At 43.1% G+C, this 21,535-nt stretch overlaps 1 protein-coding gene across 1 annotated transcript in view; it reads right to left on the bottom strand.

Annotated features, from left to right (window-relative positions):
- Positions 1 to 21,273, bottom strand: part of DNAH10 (dynein axonemal heavy chain 10) — a 112,050-nt gene extending 90,777 nt beyond the window's left edge. Inside the window, exons 1-10 of the mRNA XM_063454314.1 lie at positions 21,048 to 21,273; positions 14,739 to 14,861; positions 13,988 to 14,142; positions 13,251 to 13,359; positions 12,504 to 12,619; positions 7,672 to 7,897; positions 5,607 to 5,764; positions 4,741 to 4,971; positions 2,634 to 2,824; positions 786 to 978 (exon numbers count right to left, since the gene is read on the bottom strand). Of these exons, the coding sequence (XP_063310384.1) occupies positions 786 to 978; positions 2,634 to 2,824; positions 4,741 to 4,971; positions 5,607 to 5,764; positions 7,672 to 7,897; positions 12,504 to 12,619; positions 13,251 to 13,359; positions 13,988 to 14,142; positions 14,739 to 14,861; positions 21,048 to 21,273 (1,728 nt within the window). The remainder of the gene's footprint in view (positions 1 to 785; positions 979 to 2,633; positions 2,825 to 4,740; positions 4,972 to 5,606; positions 5,765 to 7,671; positions 7,898 to 12,503; positions 12,620 to 13,250; positions 13,360 to 13,987; positions 14,143 to 14,738; positions 14,862 to 21,047) is intronic.
- Between the last annotated feature and the right edge of the window lie 262 nt (positions 21,274 to 21,535).

Below are 21,535 nucleotides of genomic sequence, written 5' to 3'. Positions count from 1 at the left end.
GAGGCAGGGAGGGGGGGGGATAACTTTTTATTTTTAATTAAGAACATTTTTATTTTTTTAATTAATAAAAATTAAAAGGAAAAAAACACCTCACTGCATTTGTGAAATATAAAGACACATCCACTACACACACACACATATCATCCACCACACGGGGTGCAAACATGCAATCTGCATCCACTATAAACACCACAACACACACCACATACACTTTACCCAAGCACTTTGCATCCACTACACACATTCTACATCCACTATACAAACACCAAATTCAGTACACACTTCATCTTTGTGGGTGGCTTTAGGATGGTCCCTGTGGGACGACTTGGGGCAGGCCATGTAGGCGGACTCGGGGAGAGCCAGGTAGGCGGACTCAGGGGCGGGCCATGTGGGCAGGCTCGGAGGTAGGCTCTGGGGTAGGCCCCGCGAGCACAGACTTGTGAAGTAATTTCTGATGGCAACCCTTGTAATGGGGAAACAGAGTTCAGGAGACCAGTTGAAAGCACAAAACCTGTGGTTTGAGGGTAAGAGTTCAGGACACTTAGGAAGAGATAGCATGGCATTTAGAGGACTGATGGTGAAAGATCAAAAAAGAGTGATAGACCAGAAGGATGAGGAAAAAAAAGAGGAGCAGACTGGAAGTAAATGATCTGGAGATTGAGATAACATACTGCAATGGACAATATATGCAATGGGCCTGGGTCAGAGTTCTGTAAATTGCTTCTCTGCATGTCATATAATTATTCATGGTTTACTGAATAAACATAAAGTAATACTACCTGCAGAACATTGAAGAGGTCCTGACATATACCAGACAAATAGTCCGTTTTCTCAAACAATCGTTTTCTGTCAAACTCCCATCGTTGGTCTCTTCCTGAAGCTTCAATCTTGGCACGCATGCCAAGATAAGCACTTTTCCACAAATCCAGGCTCCGTCTGGCATCCATAGCCTTGTTTTTTGCGGTTTCCCTGTTCTCTCTGAGGACAGTATACATTTATGCAATAAAAAATTACTTTAAGTGTTGTTAGTGGCTCTAATATACATTAAAAATGACATAAGGACAACCAAGACCAGTATTATATATTTATTTATTATGACAGTGATGAACTACTCTGCTGCAACACAACAGTCCTTTCACTATAATAAAGTCCAAATCTATAACAGAGGTGATATTTGTCTAGTTTACTTTTTGAAGAGCTAAAGTAGAACAGTGATATCAAGTAAGAAAAACAGGTCACATACACTGATCAGCCACAACATTAAAATCACTGACAGGTGAAGTGAATAACATTGATTATATTGTTAAAATTGCACCTGTTAAGTGAACAGTTCGTTCTTGAATTTCATGTGATCTGAGTGATGGCTATACAACTTGGTCGGAGCATCGCCATTACGGCTAGTCTTGTGGGGTGTTCCCAGTATGCAATGGTTAGTACCTACCAAATATGGTGCAAGAAAGGACAACTGGTGAACCGGTGTCAGGGTCAAGGGCGCCCAAGGCTCATTAATGCAGGGGGGGTGCAAAAGTTAGCCTGTCTGGTCCAAACACACAGAAGAGCTACTGCAGCTCAAGTTACTGGAAAATATAATGCTGGTCATGATGGAAAGACTTTCGAACACACAGTGCATTGCAGTTTGCTGTGTATAAGGCTATTTCGCCGTAGACCCGTCAGAGTGCCCATGATGACCCTCGCACACTACTGAAAGCACCTACAATGGGGACGTGAGCATCAGAATTGAACCATGGAGCAATTGCCTGGTCTGATGAATCATGTTTTTGTTTAGATCAGGTGGATGGCAAGATGCATGTGTTTTGTTTACCTGGGGGAGAGATGGCAGCAGGATGCACTATGGGAAAAGGGCTCTGAGTAATGTTCTGCTGGGTCCTGGCATTTATGTGGATGGTACTTTGACATTGTAGAGATTATTGCATTTCACGTACACCACTTCATGGCAATGGTGATGGCAGGGACCTCTTTCAGCAGGATAATGCACCCTGCCACATTGAAAAATTATTTAAGAATGGTTTCAGGAACATGAGAGTTCAAGGTGTTGCCTTTGCCTTCAAATTCTCAAGATCTCAATCTGATTGAGCATCTGTGGGATGAGCTGGAACAACAAATCGGATCCATCAGCTGCTGCTGATGTTTTCGTGCCAGGTACCACAGGACACATTCTGAGGTCTTGTGGAGTCCATACCTTGACCCATCAGAGCTGTTTTGACAGCACGAGGGGGACCTACACAATATTAGGCAGGTGGTTTTAATGTTATGGCTGATCAGTGTATTTTTTAGTGATGCTTAAGGAAAATGTATGCAGCAAACACCATTAAAATCAGTGGTTTAGGATGCATCTTTTATAAAACTCCCTATATAAAAAGTCAATAGTGTAGTGTATGCTCATTGTTTATGAAATCCTTAGCTTCTAATGAATATGAATTTATTATATAGCACACAGTTCTATATTTCATTCATTACACTTTCGGTTTAAATAAAATCCATATTTTTTCACTTGTAGTGCAGTGTTATTTGTCTCAGCTATTTTAAGCCAGTTGCTTCTATCGCTAGCACTGTTAGGATAGGGTGCCACATTGTTCTAAATCTGTTAACCCAAATATTGTCCGATGACTTACCTAAACAATGAGCGTATGTTGAGAACTCTGTAAACCCTTTCTGCAATTTCCCAGGCAATTCTCTCCATTAATGGTACCATCCTTTCATCCTTGTTGTAATGACGAGAGATAATCCATACCATTCTTAATGCATTCATCATAGGTGGAATGGTGTCCAGAACAACATTAAATCCTGTGCCATGAGCTAAATTCTGCAGCAAAAAAAATAAAGGTGATGACAAGTATCTTAAAAGGATAAATTGTATTGATTTTCATTTTACACACATTTACAAAGGTTTAATTTAAATATATATATATATATATATATATATATATATATATAAAAAAGAAAAAAACCTTGCACTCCTACTCACATGGCAAATGACCCGGTGCTCGATTGCACTGATAGATAAACACCAAAGATAACCAGCACAACGGGTTGCTTGCTGTCCTGATGAAAGTTCCCAAGCGGAACTGAAACGTTGACAATTGGAATAAATAAGAAGTGTTTTTCTACAAATCCTGGGAGTGCTGATTATCTTTGGTGTTTATATATATATATATATATATATATATATATATATATGTTGGCCCTGCATTTAAAATTTCTTTTTCAAAAATTGCAAAATGTTTCTATATATTCAAATATTTGCCCACTGTCATTCCACTTTGGATATCAGTTCAGTTCTGTCTTACCTTATTCCAATCTGATATCTTGGAAAACTAATTCCCCCAGTATTGTAATAACAGAATACTTATTTTGAACATGGGCTGCAAGTTATTTCCCAGTGAGTCGCAACCAGTGGGAGCACTAGACCATTCCATGCCATGTTTGGGGAGATTAAAGGCAGAGCAAAGAGTTGATGCTTCCTTGCAATGCCATATAACAAGTAAGTTGTTGGGACAGGATATATCATTCCCATTGTGAAATATCTAGGGGAGATTTAGTAATATGACATTCCATATACCCCCTTTTTAAATGATTTAATTACTGCACTATATATTCACTGCATGTGGTCTGCGTAATGGGACTTGGTATGTAACAATGTCTATTTTCATATTGTTTCCTTAAATGAAAGGAGAGCTCACAACAGGAGTGTTGGAGCATTATTAATACTCAAATGGAGACAGCATTGATATAGTTCAAATGGTGGCGCTATTCAAGTCACTGAGGTTGGAGCATCAAAAGAATAACGGATCCGCACTCCTCCATATTATAACCACAAGGTGCTCAAGTTTGTTAAAGACCTCAGATAGGGATGGAAAAGCTGCTATTTTTGTGTTACACTACACTCCAATTAATCTGCTTTTGAATAACCCCTGAGTGTCCAGACAACTCTTTTTGCTGTACCTCTGAGTATTGGGAGCAACAGCTTTCCCCGACATAACTTCCATAATAATTTAAAAAGCTACAGCCAAACAAACCTCAATAAATGAGTGCACTTTATTGGTTCCACACCAACAGAGTGGCGTTTCGCTCCCAATGACCTTGCTCAAACTCTGGAAGGTTTGGTTGGTGTGGTACCAATAAAGTGCACTATTTCATTGGATTCATGTGGCTGGAAAGTTTTGGTTTATTATTAAAAGGAGTAAAGAAAATCTGAAAGATTAAGAGCATAGAAGAAGGAAAAGTCATTTGAATAAAGTGAGAAAAAAATGTAAAAGATCGTTTGAAAGAGGTAAATAGATCACAGAAGATGTGTGTAGAGGGAGAGATGTGAGGAGGGAAGATAGTAATGAATGTAAGAAAGGACAAAGAAAAGATGTGTAGAGAGAATGCAGAAGAAGATGACATGCATGAAGAGCACGTCCAGATCCATGAATTTAACACTTCTATCAAAATAACAAATGTTAATTTGTAGCAAAGGAGCCATCAGTAGACTTAAATCAGGAAGACAGAAACATGTCAATGGAGTGACAGTGTCAATGTATGACATAGGAAGTTGGCTTTTGGGAATTGAACTTTACTTGATTTTTAAAAACTAAATACGCATGTTACTTGCTGTACATTCCTTTTGCTGTACTATATGTCATAATGTACGGATGCCCATTCCTTTTTTAAAGACTAACAAAGGTTTCATAATTAGTATGGAGTAATGTTGTGCTTCCTCTTCTAACGGAGACTGACCTTGAAATGACGTTCCAAAGTTGAGAGAAATCGGACATTATCAGCAGCCTCCACATGATATTTTACCAGCTCTGCGACCGTTAAATCCAGGTTTTGGACTAAACCAGGGTCAGCAATGGACAGAGCATTCAAAACCTTCTTCACAGCAGGCAATTTGAGCTGTTCACTAAGTGCACTTAAAGTGGCGTTTCTTTCACGCCAGAAATCAATTTCTGCCAGAGGTCCATTACCCTGCAAACCCATAGAACATAATTCAGTACGTTTTTATTAAAATAATTATTTTTTTAATTATTTTTTTTTTAAACTATTGTATTAACAATATTGATGCAACATAATAAAGGTATCATCTCAAACATTATCCTTTGATTGCATGTATTCATAGAAGCATATAATGTATACGAGGCCACAACACGTTGTTCCTGTGGAGTACCTAGAGAAGAGGATTGGGAAGGAAAAGGGAAAGGAATTGGAAGGAAAATAAATTAAATAGGGTGAGGAAATAAGAGAGTCTCTGGGCCCCACTTCTATAGTCAACAGGGGATTCGAATCCAGACCTCATAAAAAATGGTTTAGAGGCATGGTGCCAGAAAGGAGGAGAGGAGTGTGGTCGCATAAGGGGGAGAAGGAACAAAAGGATTACATAAAACGTGAACCTTCTTATAGCAGCCAAATGGAGAGGTACCTGCAAGCTATATATATTAGAAATATCCATACGATCACTATAAAATATATCTGACTTAAAGTGCACATTGCACTGTTCTTTTGAGAGTATTCTCACTGGCAGGTAACCCATTCTGTATGTTCCATACTATGCTTTTCTTTCATGAACAAAGTGCAATTAAACATAATGCAGTTAAAATGGATACCTGAGGTTTCTTTTGTAGCAGTTCCTCCAAAGCTGCAGACATTTGTGTCTGCCAATTCATTACACATTGCCCAAGTTTTTCAACAACAGATGGGTCTGCTGCTAGGACTGCAGGATCGACTTCCAGATTTACATGGGGCATCTCTAATTTAATTTCTCCTGCAAACAAGAGTGCCATGTAAGAATTATAAAAGTAAAGCAAAGGGTCACCAATGCCCATAATCGATCTGCTATATTTAAAAACTAAAAATGGTTTCCCAGGGGATATAAAAGAAACATGCACAAATAAAAGGTTCAGGGTTGTGTGAATATTATCGCCCACTCTTAGTAAACCAGGCAGTACCCAGGTGCTCTTGTCCAACTCAATACAATAGAAAACATAACATACACAGTTTTTCAAATTCTTGAGAGATCTGGGTTGTTATATATAATCCATGTTGGATATATATTTGTAACTGCTATTTATATATTAAATGGACAAAAAATTAAAAACTATTCTAAAACCTGCTTAGATATATCATTAAACACAGGGACTTACACAAACTTGCGACTATCGCACTAGATTGAATGGATTCATTTAGGAAATATAACTAATTTTAATAGGAGCACTATACTAGGTGTAATAGCACTACTATATTGCAATTCAACTACATGAATAAAGTTTGTTAACAATCCCAGAATTATAGATTTCCAGCTTTTTAACAGGCACTATAAGATGATTCATAGCCACATCAGACTGCTGGCAAGCACAAAAAGCAAAAGGCATATGTAAGCCACCAATGTTCCTTTGAATGTAATTTAAATAGCATTGTATTCTTTTCATGCTTGTGTTACATAGATTTTCCATCATTGCATATAATCAAAAATCCTCACTAACTAAAGTGAGGTTGAACTCTGTATACCCGTAACACACAATGTCAGATTGGTTGAACTCGGTACACACAATGTCTGATTGGTTGAACTCCGTATACTCCATATACACAATGTCTGATTGGTTGAACTCCGTACACACAATGTCTGATTGGTTGAACTCTGTACACACAATGTCTGATTGGTTGAACTCCGTACACACAATGTCTGATTGGTTGAACTCCGTACACACAATGTCTGATTGGTTGAACTCTGTACACACAATGTCTGATTGGTTGAACTCCGTACACACAATGTCTGATTGGTTGAACTCCGTACACACAATGTCTGATTGGTTGAACTCCGTACACACAATGTCTGATTGGTTGAACTCCGTACACACAATGTCTGATTGGTTGAACTCCGTACACACAATGTCTGATTGGTTGAACTCCGTACACACAATGTCTGATTGGTTGAACTCCGTACACACAATGTCTGATTGGTTGAACTCCATACACACAATGTCTGATTGGTTGAACTCCGTACACACAATGTCTGATTGGTTGAACTCCGTACACTCCTTTTAATGCACTAAAGCTTATGAAATGTGTGAAAAGGGAGATTGTCTTTATAACTTTTAAATTACATTTTACATGACTCACTCAACTAAAAGTATTCCAATAACACAAACCCATATTGTACTGTACTAAAGTCTAATTATTGCCTCAAAATAAGTCTTCTGGGGGATAATTAAGGACAATGTAAATTTTAGACCAAAATCGCTAAAACTGAAAAATATCACCACTTAGCTAATTATCAGCGTGACTAATTTATTTAAACTTGCCATTTCCTTGGCAATTATCTATAGTGCTTTGTTTCGCTCATTGAAAGTGTGAGTGGCCATTTGGGATTACAAGATTGTGGCACTGCATCCGCAAAGTTTTATGTTATGTCTTCTTGTTTTTATTGGTTAAGCAGATACTCCCCTATTTTTTATATAAATCACTTTCAAAGGCATGGTGTGCCACTAAACCACTGGCTGAGATGCTGGTTCAGGGACATAACACATGACTGATCGGATCAGTACTTTTTTTTACAAAAAACACCGTAAACAAAATGAACTTGCATAGATAAGCAAGCTGTGGATAGATTCCTTATAAGGAGTTAACAGCTACTAATGAGCGACACATGGATAAATAGTTTTAAGAAATTACCCTCAAGCTGTTGTATTGTTTGCTGAATATGGTTCAGGAACTTCTGCATATTCATTAAGAGTTCATCTCTAATCAGCTGAACACTTCGCAGTTCTTGCGTGGGTTCTTCTTTATTGACATCTCTGTCGTCCGTTTCTTTGTCAGATCCTTCTGGCTGTGGTTGATCCAGCTGAGTAGAGATGTCCCCATTTTTGTGCTGATTGTAGGACAGTAGAGGCATAAAAACCTACAACGAAGCACAGACATTAGCAATCACTATCAGAGTTATTGACGAAAATGTGAATTATCTGGAATTGAAAGTGAATAAGCGACATTTACATTTTAGACTACAATATGAAATTTACCATGAATTCCAAACAATTCATACTTTAATTAAAGGACCACTATAGTGCCAGGAAAACATACTTGTTACCCTGGCACTATAGTGCCCTGAGGGTGCCCCCACCCTCAGGGACCCCCTCTCGCCAGGCTCTGGGGTGAGGAAGGGGTTAAACTTACCTCTTTTTCCAGCGCTGGGCGGGGAGCTCTCCTCCTCCTCTCTGCCTGAATGCGCATGCGCGTGCGCATTCAGCCAGTCCATATGGACGCTTTCCTATGGACGCTGGCGTCTTCTCACTGTGATTTTCACAGTGAGAAGCACGGAAGCCCTTTAGCGGCTGTCAATGAGAGAGCCACTAGAGGCTGGATTAACCCATTTATAAACATAGCAGTTTCTCTGAAACTGCTATGTTTATAGAAAAAAGGGTTAATCCTAGCTGGACCAGGCACCCAGACCACCTCATTAAGCTGAAGTGGTCTGGGTGCCTATAGTGGTCCTTTTTTTTTTTTTTTGTCAATCTTTCTTTTATTAAAGGCATATAGTATGGGATACAGAAGAGAAATTGGAGGAAACGTTTAAACGATTTACAGTATAGGGTTTGCACATCAATACGCAAAGTTAGATTACATTTCCAGATTTTCTATGCCTCATTTTTTATATATATTGTAGTTAAACTTCAGTTTGAAATTACAAGCTAAGGATCAAAAGATCCGGATTGATAACTCGCTAAGTCAAGTTAGTCAGGCGTCAGGTGACATATGGTCGAGTAAAACACAGGATTCACAATAGACGTTAACACAGCAGTACATCACCTAAGAATGGTAGCCTAATTTTATGTTAAACAAGCTTTCTTCAAGAAGGTACTAACACGTATAAAATAGCAATTGTAAAATTGAGTAGACGGGAGCAGAACAGAATTAAAACATACGAAAAACAACCTCCAGCTATGCTTGTCATTGCTTGACTGGTTATGGTAAACAATTAAATCTTGTTTAGATATATGCTAGCTTGTGCGCGACTGTAATCGCTTCATTTGTTGTCACGTGTGTATTCAGTAAGCCTGTCATTATAACAAGGCATGGCACGGTTACTTATTGCTTTTGCCGATATCCACGGTAGTGGAATTTGTGTGAATATATAGGTGTATTTGGTAACTTACTTCCGTTTGAAAAGTCGATGTATGTATTATAACTAGTAGTGTGTGCATGTGAGAAATGAGAGTAGCTAGATACGACAGTAAAATAGGCATAAAGGCATGGTCAGAAAAGTAAAAGTCCCGAAGTGTCCCTCAGATCGGAAACTGGCAGGTCACACTGATGGATGCATACTGTCCCCATAGAGGTGTGCCCGCTCATGAGGAACCAAGGTAGTCCTATTTTAGCCGATGCCCTTTGCTGCTAATTGTGTCTTGTCCGTGGTGTCCATCACAGGGGCGCTTCTAGACCAGGAGTCGGCTCCCTCTGCATGCCGTGAAGTGAGCAGTTTAGTGGCTTCTCGCGTTGCAGCAGTGGCATGGAGGGAATGGCGTGGGACACCTTTGCTGCCGTGGAGAGTCCAGAAGGTGAGCTGGTAGCGGGTTCCATATGAGCTGCTGTCCCGCACTATCCCTTGAGCGGTACAGGTTGCTCGTGCAGTAGGTGTGGGTACATAGGTGGCAGGTTGTTGGGGGCGAGGTGCGTCCCTCTCTCCAGCCCCGGGCCGGGATGAAGGCCAACATCCTTACTCCACGGACCCCTGCACTTCGGGCTGGGTCCTTCCCTTGTAGGGAGTAACGGGGGGAACTGATGTTTTGCCGCCTTCTGTGGCGGCCGTCCCTCCGTCCATGTGGGTGATGCTTCCGGGTTTTACCCTTGGTGGCCCTCGGCCCAGGTGGGCCAGTAGTGTGTGATGCAGGCTTGTCTGAGTGCTTTAGGTCCGAGAGAGTCCTCCTCACCCTCCGGTTCTTGCCACCCCGTCCGCCATCTCGAGGGGCCGGCGCCATATAGGGTACGTAAGTTTCCAGTGCGACCCATAGCTGGTGGAAGTGATCGTTTAGATTCTGCAACAAGCGATCTACAGAGCGCAGGACAGGTTCTTGCTGTTCGTTCGTCGTCGTTGCTGGCTGTGTGATAGGCGCCATTTTGGGTCGGGTCTCACACGTGGCGGCCACCTCGGGTGTCGCTAGGTGATTCTCTGGTGCTGGGTCGTCGTTTGCGCTTGCTGGGATATCCCCCACCGGCATGGGGGGGGGGGGAGAGGCAGAGTCCTCCGGGGAGACCTTCGTCCAAGGAGGCTGCTGCTGCAGAGGGATCGGCCGCTTCCCTCGCGTCGCCTGCTTTTGCCTCCCGTAGGCCTCAGGTCGATCTCCGGTAAGAGACCGCCGCTGGCAGTGAAAATTTGTGGCTGGTATCGTCGCTTTGGTGTGCCCTTTAGGCTGGGGCTGTCGTGAGAGCAGAATTGAGGGCTTTGTCTCGCATATTTTGTCCGCTTTTTGATTTTGGCTTCGGAGCCCATGTTGCATGCGACTGCTCGGCATGGCTGTCAGGCTCCGCCCCCCTATAGTGGTCCTTTAAAGGAACACTATAGTCACCTAAACTACTTTAGCTAAATAAAGTAGTTTTAGTGTATAGATCATTCCCCTGCAATTTCACTGCTCAATTCACTGTCATTTAGGAGTTAAATCACTTTGTTTCTGTTTATGCAGCCCTAGCCACACCTCCCCTGGCTATGATTGACAGAGCCTGCATGAAAACAAAAACTGGTTTCACTTTCAAACAGATGTAATTTACCTTAAATAATTGTATCTCAATCTCTAAATTGAACTTTAATCACATACAGGGTCTAGCAAGCTATTAACATAGCAGGGGAAAAGAAAATCTTAAACAGAACTTGCAATAAAGAGAGCCTAAATAGGGCTCTCTTTACAGGAAGTGTTTATGGAAGGCTGTGCAAGTCACATGCAGGGAGGTGTGACTAGGGTTCATAAATAAAGGGATTTAACTCCTAAATGGCAGAGGATTGAGCAGTGAGGCTGCAGGGGCGTGTTCTGTACACCAAAAGTGCTTCATTAAGCTAAAGTTGTCAGGTGACTATAGTGTCCCTTTAACTGATACTTATAGCCAGACGTGAAAATGATGTTATATTCACTGCCCAATGAATTTGTGGAGATAGTTAAAGACAAGCAACAAGGAAAGTTACCGTTCACAGAAGAGTAAATATGTTGCCTTTTGGGACGTTATGATATGTAGCGGAGCTGCAATATTAAAATCCACGATCTCCGCTGGTATTAAGGGTAAATCCACAGTCAGCGCTGAAAAGTAAGGTAATATCCCAAATCCCCCAGTACCGGACGAAACACAGTTCTGGGAGTCAACTGAGGTCTTTATTCACAGCTTCCAGTATTTATGCAAGTCCCCATGCAAGGGGTTTCCTTACTGACATAGCAGGGGTAATACAGTGAGGGACTACATGGGGGACTTAACATTTGGAGCAGGTCTCCCATCAGGCACTGCTGCACGAGAGGGACACTCCCACTGGAATACACCGTTAAGTGGATTATCCCTCCGTGCAGCAGAAGCGGCATTTCACATTAAAATACATAACTTCTATAGAATTCACTTTATTTGCACAAATGGACGTTCGGTAGATAGCTGGGGTCTGAGGGTAGATTTCGTGTGAATACCGCTCAGATCCCAGCTAAAACAACCGAACGTCGCACGAAATACATTTTGTCATCGAGTTCGTCTGAAACTACCGAACACCGATGGGGAACCACAATGGGAAACGCTCAGACCTCCCGAACGGCCTGGAAGTCCAGCGGTGTTCGTGCCGTCGAGCAGCCGTTTTCAGTTCCACGGCCAAACACCGCTGGTGAAACAAAAGATCCAAGATGGCCGACCGCCGCGTGGTCGGTAGTCGAACGACGGCCACCCAGGATAGCATTTAATTACCGATTGCAACAATGTTGCAATCCGGTAATTGGTGCCACACGACCCTCAGTGTGTGGGCTTGAGTTCGGTATTTGGTTCGTTTCACGAACAGCCGGTAAAGTTGCTGTTCGTGAAACAGCCATGTAAATGCTAGCGGCTTTCAGCTGCTAGCATTCGAATGCTATAGGCATTACATGCAAACAGACATTTCCATACAGTAAGCAAAATACATTAAAACAAAATAAGGCAGCAGTGTTCTGGACAACCTTTAAAGTCATAGCCATATAGTCTGAAGTGGCTAGGTTTGCCACGTGTATAATAAGAGTCCATAAGCCCAAATCAGTTCTTAAAGGGCCATACATCCCCGGGCCATAGTCAGAAGGCAAGAGGCGGGCAACCAGGCTTCTCCAGTTCACAGTGGCGAGGTTGGTTTTGCCACATGATACTTTTGAGGCTGTATTTTGTCGTGATTTCAATTAAAGAAGATATCTTCCCTGCACTTTTCCATACCACCATCTAAAATGATTTTCTTCAGTATTGAGTGCTGCTAAAGCAGAATACATAGACTTGCATGTTTCAGTGTTTCCTATCGGTTATAATATTACCTGTGCAAAGACTTGTTTCAGCATCAGCAAAGAATGGCCATTCAAGATCCCATATTCCAAAAACATAGGCATTACATCATTAGCCTCTTGTATATCATTGGGCTCTAAAATAGTTTCTAAAACAACACAGACATGTTAGTCAAAACACAACAAAGTTACGTTACCTGGCCAACATCAAACATCTCATGTCGGTGTCCCTACTGGACATATAGAAATAAAAATGTCAGACAAATAATAGAAGTATTTTAATAATTATGCCACATAAACAATGTTTATTAATATTTGTGAAGGGTAGGCACATTTTAAAGAAAAGTATTACCCCTACAGGAACCACCATCATTTTTCTATTGATGGCAAAAAAAAGATTACAGCCACTGTGTGTATTTATATAATGCTTTCAATGTATTACAGCCACTGTATGTATTTTGTTAAGGCATACATATAATGTATCGCCCTATTTCCTTGCAAGTCCCTAGTTCACCTAATCCCAGAGGACAGTCTTCTTTAAGTTTTCTTTGGTTGAAAGCACCAATTATTCTCCAAGACCATGCACTATTTAAAAGGCAGAAAGAGGCCCAGAGCGCATTATTTTAGATCTCACCTAATGCCAAGGTTCACAAATACAATTTGCATGTGGATGTTCCTGAACAAGAAATGACTTAAAGATTGACACCCCCATCATATGCTTTTCATGTCGAATAAAATCATATAAAATAAAATAAAGATGTTTACAATGAGAGATATTACCTTGACTGTTTCGGAGAAAATATAAAGCATTTGAATTTGCAAATTCTTCGGGTATACAGTTGAATGAAACATGAAGAAAAGTGCGGTAAACCTTCTGTCTAATCATTTTCTGGAAACAGAGAAATTGCAAAATATTTAGCAAAGAGCAAGGAAAGAAAGTAAGCAAATATAAAACTTAATATATGTTATACAATTATAAACAAGGACAAACATTTGTTTTCCCATGTACTACCCTTTCTTCCCTTGAAATCTGCATTTTATAAAAAAGGACAACAAATACATTCAGTTAACCCCCTAAAGCTTTAAAGGGACTGGAGTGTTCCTTTAAAGAAAAATTTTAATTTCTGCACTTAGTGGGGTTTGGAATCCCACTGAGCTACATATATAACATACTTCCCTTCACAGCACATAAAGGGACAGATCATATTTCTGTGATGCTTTAGGAGTACTCATGCATGTTTAGGCATCTACTTGGAAAATGCCATGCAAGCTTGCGAGGGTCGCTATGATTTGACAGAAGCTGATGGCAAATTTCTGTCTTTTGTCAACCTCAACTTACCCATAAGGCTAAGCAGTCCCTGCTTTTCCTTATGATATCTTTGGATTGTGTTGAGTTTCAATGAAATTGTAACTCAGTCAGTATGAGTATTTCATATCTTGATGAAACATTTAGAGGTGACAGACGCACTTTAACAGCTGTAAGCAAAGTTAGGCTTAATACATATATCTATACTCACAGTAAGGGGAAATGAAGGAACATCTTCTTCATGGCTTTCCTCATGAGTGGATCCCAAAACACTTGCAGTCTCTGATGTTTCTGTTTTGATAATAGCTTTTCCATCAAGATCTTTATTTGGAGTCACAGTGTCTCTCAGTGGTTCCCGCTTGTGTTCTACAATACGAGTGCAAAGAATAACTCATGTGTACAACACATGTCCATCCACTGTTGGTCAAATCTCTAGCCATGGTGCTTGCTATTAACTTGCCAAGAGATTTCATTAGTTTTAAGATTTTTTATTTTTTTTAAATGTATTAGTACATGCACTATATTCACACTGTGGTAAGGGTGATCACCAACAGTCTGGGATGTTTAATTGTGCTACGAACACAATATCACCTACATGTACCTGATAAGTCAAATCTTCAGCTTTTCAAATATTTTCCAGGTGATGAAATCTAAACATGGGAGGAGGGACATATGCCAATAGCATAACAAGTACCATAGGGTGTAAAATTAAACAGAACAAACTATGAGGAAGTAAAGGAGTCCTAAACTGTGATTGCCCAGTTAGAACTGGGACTCTACTGGTTGGTTATTATTTGTCTTTGTCCAAGTCTCATTTTCACCATGTATATAATAGAAGGTTTTTGTGCTACTGAGTAATATGACATAGGGCACAATGTTACTCTAACTGTTTAACTATGATACAGATAACTTGTGTGACTTGCAAAAATCAGAACAAGGCAGTTGACTGTAATAATACTCACTGTCATCTGAAGAATGGACCAAATCTGTGTCCACAAGTTCTTTGTCAAGCTCCTCCATATCCAGTTTATTAATCATGTGGTCATCGTGTGGTACACTGTCAAGCTGTAAAAACTCTTCTGGCTCTGAGGCAGAAAATACATGTTAGTATAACTATAACTAAAGTCGAATCTATATTTACCACAATCTATTCAAAAAAGGGTAACCAATAAAACCCCAATTCCCTTCATTTTGCCCAACCCCTGTTTTTAACCCTGTACAGACACAAAATTATCTTCCAAGCCCCATTCTGTTGTTCTACATTTCTACATAAAGGTTGTAAATGGACACCCTTTGCTTGTTATTCACATTACAAAATCTACACTTACTGTGAAAAAAAAATGTGAATTTCTGCTTCTATGCTAACATTCCAATGAAGACTTGGCTGAGTGACAGCCTCCCTGGTTGGCCCAAATTAGGGTGCAATGTGCATAGCACTAATCTGTTAGAGGACAGTCTCTGCATCTGGGGAAACCAACCTGATATGGTGGGAAAAGGCATACACACAAGTGTCCTAGGTTCAGCACAACCATTGAAAAACAGAATGGCCCTGCCATACCTTGGACACGTATGGGTATGCCTCTTCCTCATTTTCCCTATTTACATCAGTTGTCATCTGCAATGGTTGATGGGGACAGGCTTTCTTTTGTGCAATGTGTTTGTGCAATACATGCTTTTGGGTGAGGTTGTAAAAAAGATTTGCAAAGATGTTTGTATTCTTAATGCTGTAATGTTAAAGAACAAAGTCAGGGCACTCTAGACACAATAACCACTTCAACGATACCTCCAATAATCAGAATTGGCAAACTCAGACAATTCAATGCTTTCCTGTGTGATTATCTGAGCCAAGGTCTGGCCAATTAGCATCTCCTCATAGACATTAGACATGTGCAATACGTTTCGGTCCGAATAGGAATTCGGACAATTCGGACATTCGGGTACTTCCGAATGTCCGAAGTGCCAAAGTGCCGAATTGCCGATGTCCCGAAGTTCCGAAATTACCGAAGTGTCAAAGTTCCCAAGTGTCAAAGTTCCCAAGTGTCAAAGTTCCCAAGTGTCAAAGTTCCCAAGTGTCAAAGTTCCCAAGTGTCAAAGTTCCCAAGTGTCAAAGTTCCCAAGTGTCAAAGTTCCCAAGTGTCAAAGTTCCCAAGTGTCAAAGTTCCCAAGTGTCAAAGTTCCCAAGTGTCAAAGTTCCCAAGTGTCAAAGTTCCCAAGTGTCAAAGTTCCCAAGTGTCAAAGTTCCCAAGTGTCAAAGTTCCCAAGTGTCAAAGTTCCCAAGTGTCAAAGTTCCCAAGTGTCAAAGTTCCCAAGTGTCAAAGTTCCCAAGTGTCAAAGTTCCCAAGTGTCAAAGTTCCCAAGTGTCAAAGTTCCCAAGTGTCAAAGTTCCCAAGTGTCAAAGTTCCCAAGTGTCAAAGTGCCGAAGTGTCAAAGTGCCGAAGTTCCAAAGCACAGTTTTGCCTAAGTACTAATATACTTACCAAGTGAAAGAAGAAGAATGTTACATTGTATACAATTTTAAATAAAAAGTATACAAACATAGCCAGGATTCACCTGTAAGCATTTGCAACACTTACAATAATCAAGTAACATACATTCATATAAAATGTAAGTTACTTGGCCAGTCAGTTTAATGACAGGAATGAATAAATAGATAACTCCCTAATTCCCACGGTATTAGGGAGCTATCTACTAAAAGGCTGAAAGACCTAAATTGGTCTTTCAGCCAAATTTACTAATACTAAGTAAAGATTACTTAGTATTAGTAAATTATGCCCCTACTCGCTATAGCGCGAGTAGGGGCATGTCTATTAAACAGTGAGCAGCCTGTGGCTGCTCACTGTAACCAAAAAAATAAGCCCCCTCCTGAGCGGTGGGTGGGGGCCCTAATGTAAAATAATGGGGGGGACGGGACCTATTGTCCTCCCCCTGGGCCCCCACCCCTGAGCGGTGGGTGGGGGCCCTAAAATCAGAATAAGGGGGGGACCTAATGTCCTCCCCCCTGGTCCCCACCCCTGAGCGGTGGGTGGGGGCCCTAAATCAGAATAAGGGGGGGACCTATTGTCCTCCCCTGGCCCCCACCCCTGAGCAGTGGGTGGGGGCCCTAAATCAGAATAAGGGGGGGACCTAATGTCCTCCCCCCTGGCCCCCACACCTGAGCTGTGGGTGGGGGCCCTAAATCAGAATAAGGGGGGACCTAATGTCCTCCCCCCTGACCCCCACCCCTGAGCGGTGGGTGGGGGCCCTAAATTATAATAAGGGGGGGGACCTAATGTCCTCCCCCCTGGCCCCCACCCCTGAGCGGTGGGTGGGGGCCCTAAACAAGAATAAGGGGGGGGACCTAGTGTCCTCCCCCCTGGCCCCCACCCCTCAACGGCGGGTGGGGGCCCTAAATACTAATACTAAATACTAAGAGCGCAAAAAAAATCCATCTTCACCCATGGAGGGCTCCGCGCAGACTGAGCTCTGCAGGGCGGGGGAAGGCTTATAAAGCCTTGCCCCACCCTGCAATTAGGCTCAGAGCACTCTGATTGGTGGGTTTAAGCCATCCAATCAGAGTGCTCTGACAGGTAAATGAAGAGACTGACAGGTAAGTCTCTACATTTACCTGTCACAGCACTCTGATTGGTTGGTTGGAAATCCACCAATCATTTTACAGAGTGTGGGAAAGTTCTTTAGAATTTTCCCACGCTGTGTAATTTGACTCATAACTCTCTGATTGGTTACTTAATCCACCAATCAGAGAGTTATGAGTCAAATTACGCAGCGTGGGAAAATTCCAAAGAACTTTCCCACGCTGTGTAAAATGACACAGAGCACTCTGGTGGATTTCAAACCAACCAATCAGAGTGCTGTGACAGGTAAATGTAGAGACTTACCTGTCAGTCTCTTCATTTACCTGTCAGAGCACTCTGATTGGATGGCTTAAACCCACCAATCAGAGTTCTCTGAGCCTAATTGCAGGGCGGGGCAAGGCTTTATAAGCCTTGCCCCGCCCTGCAGAGCTCAGTCTGCGCGGAGCCCTCCATGGGTGAAGATGGATTTTTTTTTTTTTTTTTTTTATAATTGCGTCGGTTATTATGGTTTTTTTATTTGGCCTTTTTTTGGGGCTGAAAAAATAAGATTTTAGAAGAAAGAAAACAAATGGTAAGTTTTATTAATTTTTTTTACAGGTACTTAGTTAAAGGTCCCCCCCTCATTAGTTTTTAGGGTGAGGGGGGTAAGTAGGGGGATAAGTTTTATTGGGGAGGGAGGGGGTGACTAGGGGTTTGGGGTCCCCTAGTCACCTGGGGGGGGGGGATATTTTTTTTAGGGCCCCCACCCGCCGTTCAGGGGTGGGGGCCAGGGGGGAGGACCTTAGGTCCCCCCCTTATTAGTATTTAGGGCCCCCACCCGCCGCTCAGGGGTGGGGGCCAGGCGGGAGGACACTAGGTCCCCCCCTTATTACAATTTAGGGCCCCCACCCGCCGCTCAGGGGTGGGGGCCAGGGGGGAGGACATTAGGTCCCCCCCTTATTAGAATTTAGGGCCCCCACCCGCCGCTGAGGGGTGGGGGCCAGGGGGGAGGACACTAGGTCCCCCCCCCCTTATTCTTGTTTAGGGCCCCCACCCACCGCTCAGAGGTGGGGGGCCAGTGGGGGGGGACACTAGGTCCCCCCTGTCAGGATCGGGACAGGGATCCAACACGCAGAGTACAAACAGGACAGGATACGTATACCGGACCTTAGAATGGCCGGACTAACGTACAGAGAATATAGAGAATGGTCAGAGACAAGCCGAGGTCGAGGGAACGAGAGGACAGGTAAGCGAGGAACAAGCCGGGTCAAGGATAACAGAGGTAAACAGAGTAAGTCAAACAAGCCGGGTCGGAACCAAAGGGATAACAGAAAATACCAGAGCACTGTGTGACTAGGCAGGCTAGAACCACGACAGGGCAATGAGCAAATGAGAGAAGCACTGTTAAATACCCTGGCTCAGAGGGGTAGACACGCCTCCGACGAGTCCTGATTAGTCTCCAAACAATTGAGTGACAGGTCGTTCCGGGTGGGCGTCATGACGTCGACTTCCGGACGTCATGCTACAAAAGGAAGTGACTCCCTCGCGGCCGGCGTTTATGTGACCGGGTGGACCGCGAGGAACATGGGAAACAGACCGTCCGGATGGATAGACGTCTAAGTCTCTACCTCTCCCAGAGGTAGAGGCCTCAGGTACCCTGACACCCCCCTCTTATTCTAGTTTAGGGCCCCCACCCATCGCTCAGGGGTGGGGGCCAGGGGGAGGACATTAGGTCCCCCCTTATTAGTTTTTAGGGCCCCCACCCGCCGCTCAGGGGTGGGGGCATTAGGTTCCCCCCCTCTTATTAGTATTTAGGGCCCCCACCCGCCGCTCAGGAGTGGGGGCCGGGGAGGGGCACTATTTTTTTTTTTTTAACCCCTTAAGGACACATGACATGTGTGACATGTCATGATTCCCTTTTATTCCAGAAGTTTGGTCCTTAAGGGGTTAAACAGTGAGCAGTCACAGGCTGCTTACTGTTTACTAGACATGCCCCTACTCGCGGTATAGCGAGTAGGGGCAAAATTTACTAATAATAAGTAATTTTTACTTAGTATTAGTAAATTTGACTGAAAGACCAATTTAGGTCTTTCAGCCTTTTGGTAGATAACTCCCTGATACCGTGGGAATTAGGGCGTTATCTACCAAGCGGCTGCAAGAGAAGTGCCGAGGTGCCGAAGTCCCGAAGTGTCGAAGTTGCCGAAGTTCCGAAGTGTCGAAGTGGCCGAAGTTGCCGAAGTGCCGAATTCTGTGAAAATCTCGAATTTCGGAATGCCGAACCAAACCGAATTTTTTTACTCATTAGTTTTTAGGGTGAGGGGGGTAAGTAGGGGGATACGTTTTATTGGGGAAGGAGGGGGTGACTAGGGGTTTGGGGTCCCCTAGTCACCTGGGGGGGGGGATATTTTTTTTAGGGCCCCCACCCGCCGTTCAGGGGTGGGGGCCAGGGGGGAGGACCTTAGGTCCCCCCCTTATTAGTATTTAGGGCCCCCACCCGCCGCTCAGGGGTGGGGGCCAGGGGGGAGGACACTAGGTCCCCCCCAGTATTCTTGTTTAGGGCCCCCACCCACCGCTCAGAGGTGGGGGGCCAGGGGGAGGACATTAGGTCCCCCCCTTATTAGTTTTTAGGGCCCCCACCCGCCGCTCAGGGGTGGGGGCCAGGGGGGAGGGCATTAGGTTCCCCCCCCTCTTATTAGTATTTAGGGCCCCCACCCGCCGCTCAGGGGTGGAGGCCGGGAGGGGGCACTATTTTTTATTTTTTTTTAAACAGTGAGCAGTCACAGGCTGCTCACTGTTTACTAGACATGCTATACCGCGAGTAGGGGCAAAATTTACTAATAATAAGTAATTTTTACTTAGTATTAGTAAATTTGACTGAAAGACCAATTTAGGTCTTTCAGCCTTTTGGTAGATAACTCCCTGATACCGTGGGAATTAGGGAGTTATCTACCAAGCGGCTGCAAGAGAAGTGCCGAGGTGCCGAAGTCCCGAAATTCTGAAATGCCGAAGTTGCCTAAGTCTTGAAGTGTCGAATTCTGTGAAAATCTCAAATTTCGGAATGCCGAACCAAATTTTTTTCCCATGCACATGCCTAATAGACATAAATTGAATCAATGCATCTCTATGGGGAAAATTCAGCATCTCCATACAGAGCGTGGAGATGCTGAACATCAGTGAGTGTGCAGCACTGACCCAGGAAGTACCTCTAGTGACCATCTTAATGTGTTCCTAGGCAGTATTGCAGTGTTTGCAGCAAAAAAAGCCTGCAGGGACCGACTATACTCACCAGAACAACTACATTAAGCTGTAGTTCTTCTGGTGACTATAGTGTCCCTTTGAGTTGGATAATATAATCAATTTGGCATTTTTTTTTACAATTCCTTATCAATTCCCCATTTTGTAAATAACCCTTATCTGATTTCTCTTCCATGTTAATATTGTTACCAAAACTTAAAATAAATGCCACAAATAGTTTCCCTGTGATCAGCTCCCAAGCTGCAGATCATGATGGGGTTTATTTTTATTCCCTAATCAGCAAACTTTGGAGAATTGAAAAGTTAATCGCAAAATTTAGGGGGGGGGGGGGGGGGGGGGGGAATGTGACAATGTGTGAAAGTTTCGTGTCTAATAACCCTGATAGTGACCTAGGGTGCCAGAGGGCTGAGCACGGTGGCCATGTCCCTGCAGTCAGGCTGTTGCTATGAGTGAGTGCTCACTCACCTATCGCTATCTCCACCTCGACCTCCTCCTCCCGGACTCTCTTGAAGAAGAGCAGGGTCGAAGCGCCCTCCTCCGCCGAGGTTTCATTCAGGAACTTTAGCAGTTTGCCCTCGTGTTCCCCGTCGTTCCGGTTAAGCAGCTCCTCGAAGCAGGCCGGGTCGGACAGGCCGAACGCCCCGTACACCCGGTCCCGTATCCATTCCAAACGCGGGTCGTCCAGAGCCATGTTCAAAACCCAGTAATGACAGTCAGTTTGCTGTCTCCATGGCAACACCACGCTGCCGGGACTACATCTCGGTGTGCACAGGCGCAGATTGTGTAGAATCCTTCCGCCTGGCTAGAGGGCGGATTACATGCTCCTTGGTTGATTTTAGTTGAATTTGTGTAACAGTAGCAGCTAATTTAAAACAAGTTACTGTATACTCCCAGTCCATTTCAGTGTAGAACTTGTGCACATTGTAGTAAAGAAATAAATGTGTTACTGCACT

Source organism: Pelobates fuscus, chromosome 5 (assembly GCF_036172605.1).
Source record: "Pelobates fuscus isolate aPelFus1 chromosome 5, aPelFus1.pri, whole genome shotgun sequence".
Taxonomy (NCBI): domain Eukaryota; kingdom Metazoa; phylum Chordata; class Amphibia; order Anura; family Pelobatidae; genus Pelobates; species Pelobates fuscus.
This window is presented reverse-complemented; position numbering and strand designations above follow the sequence as displayed.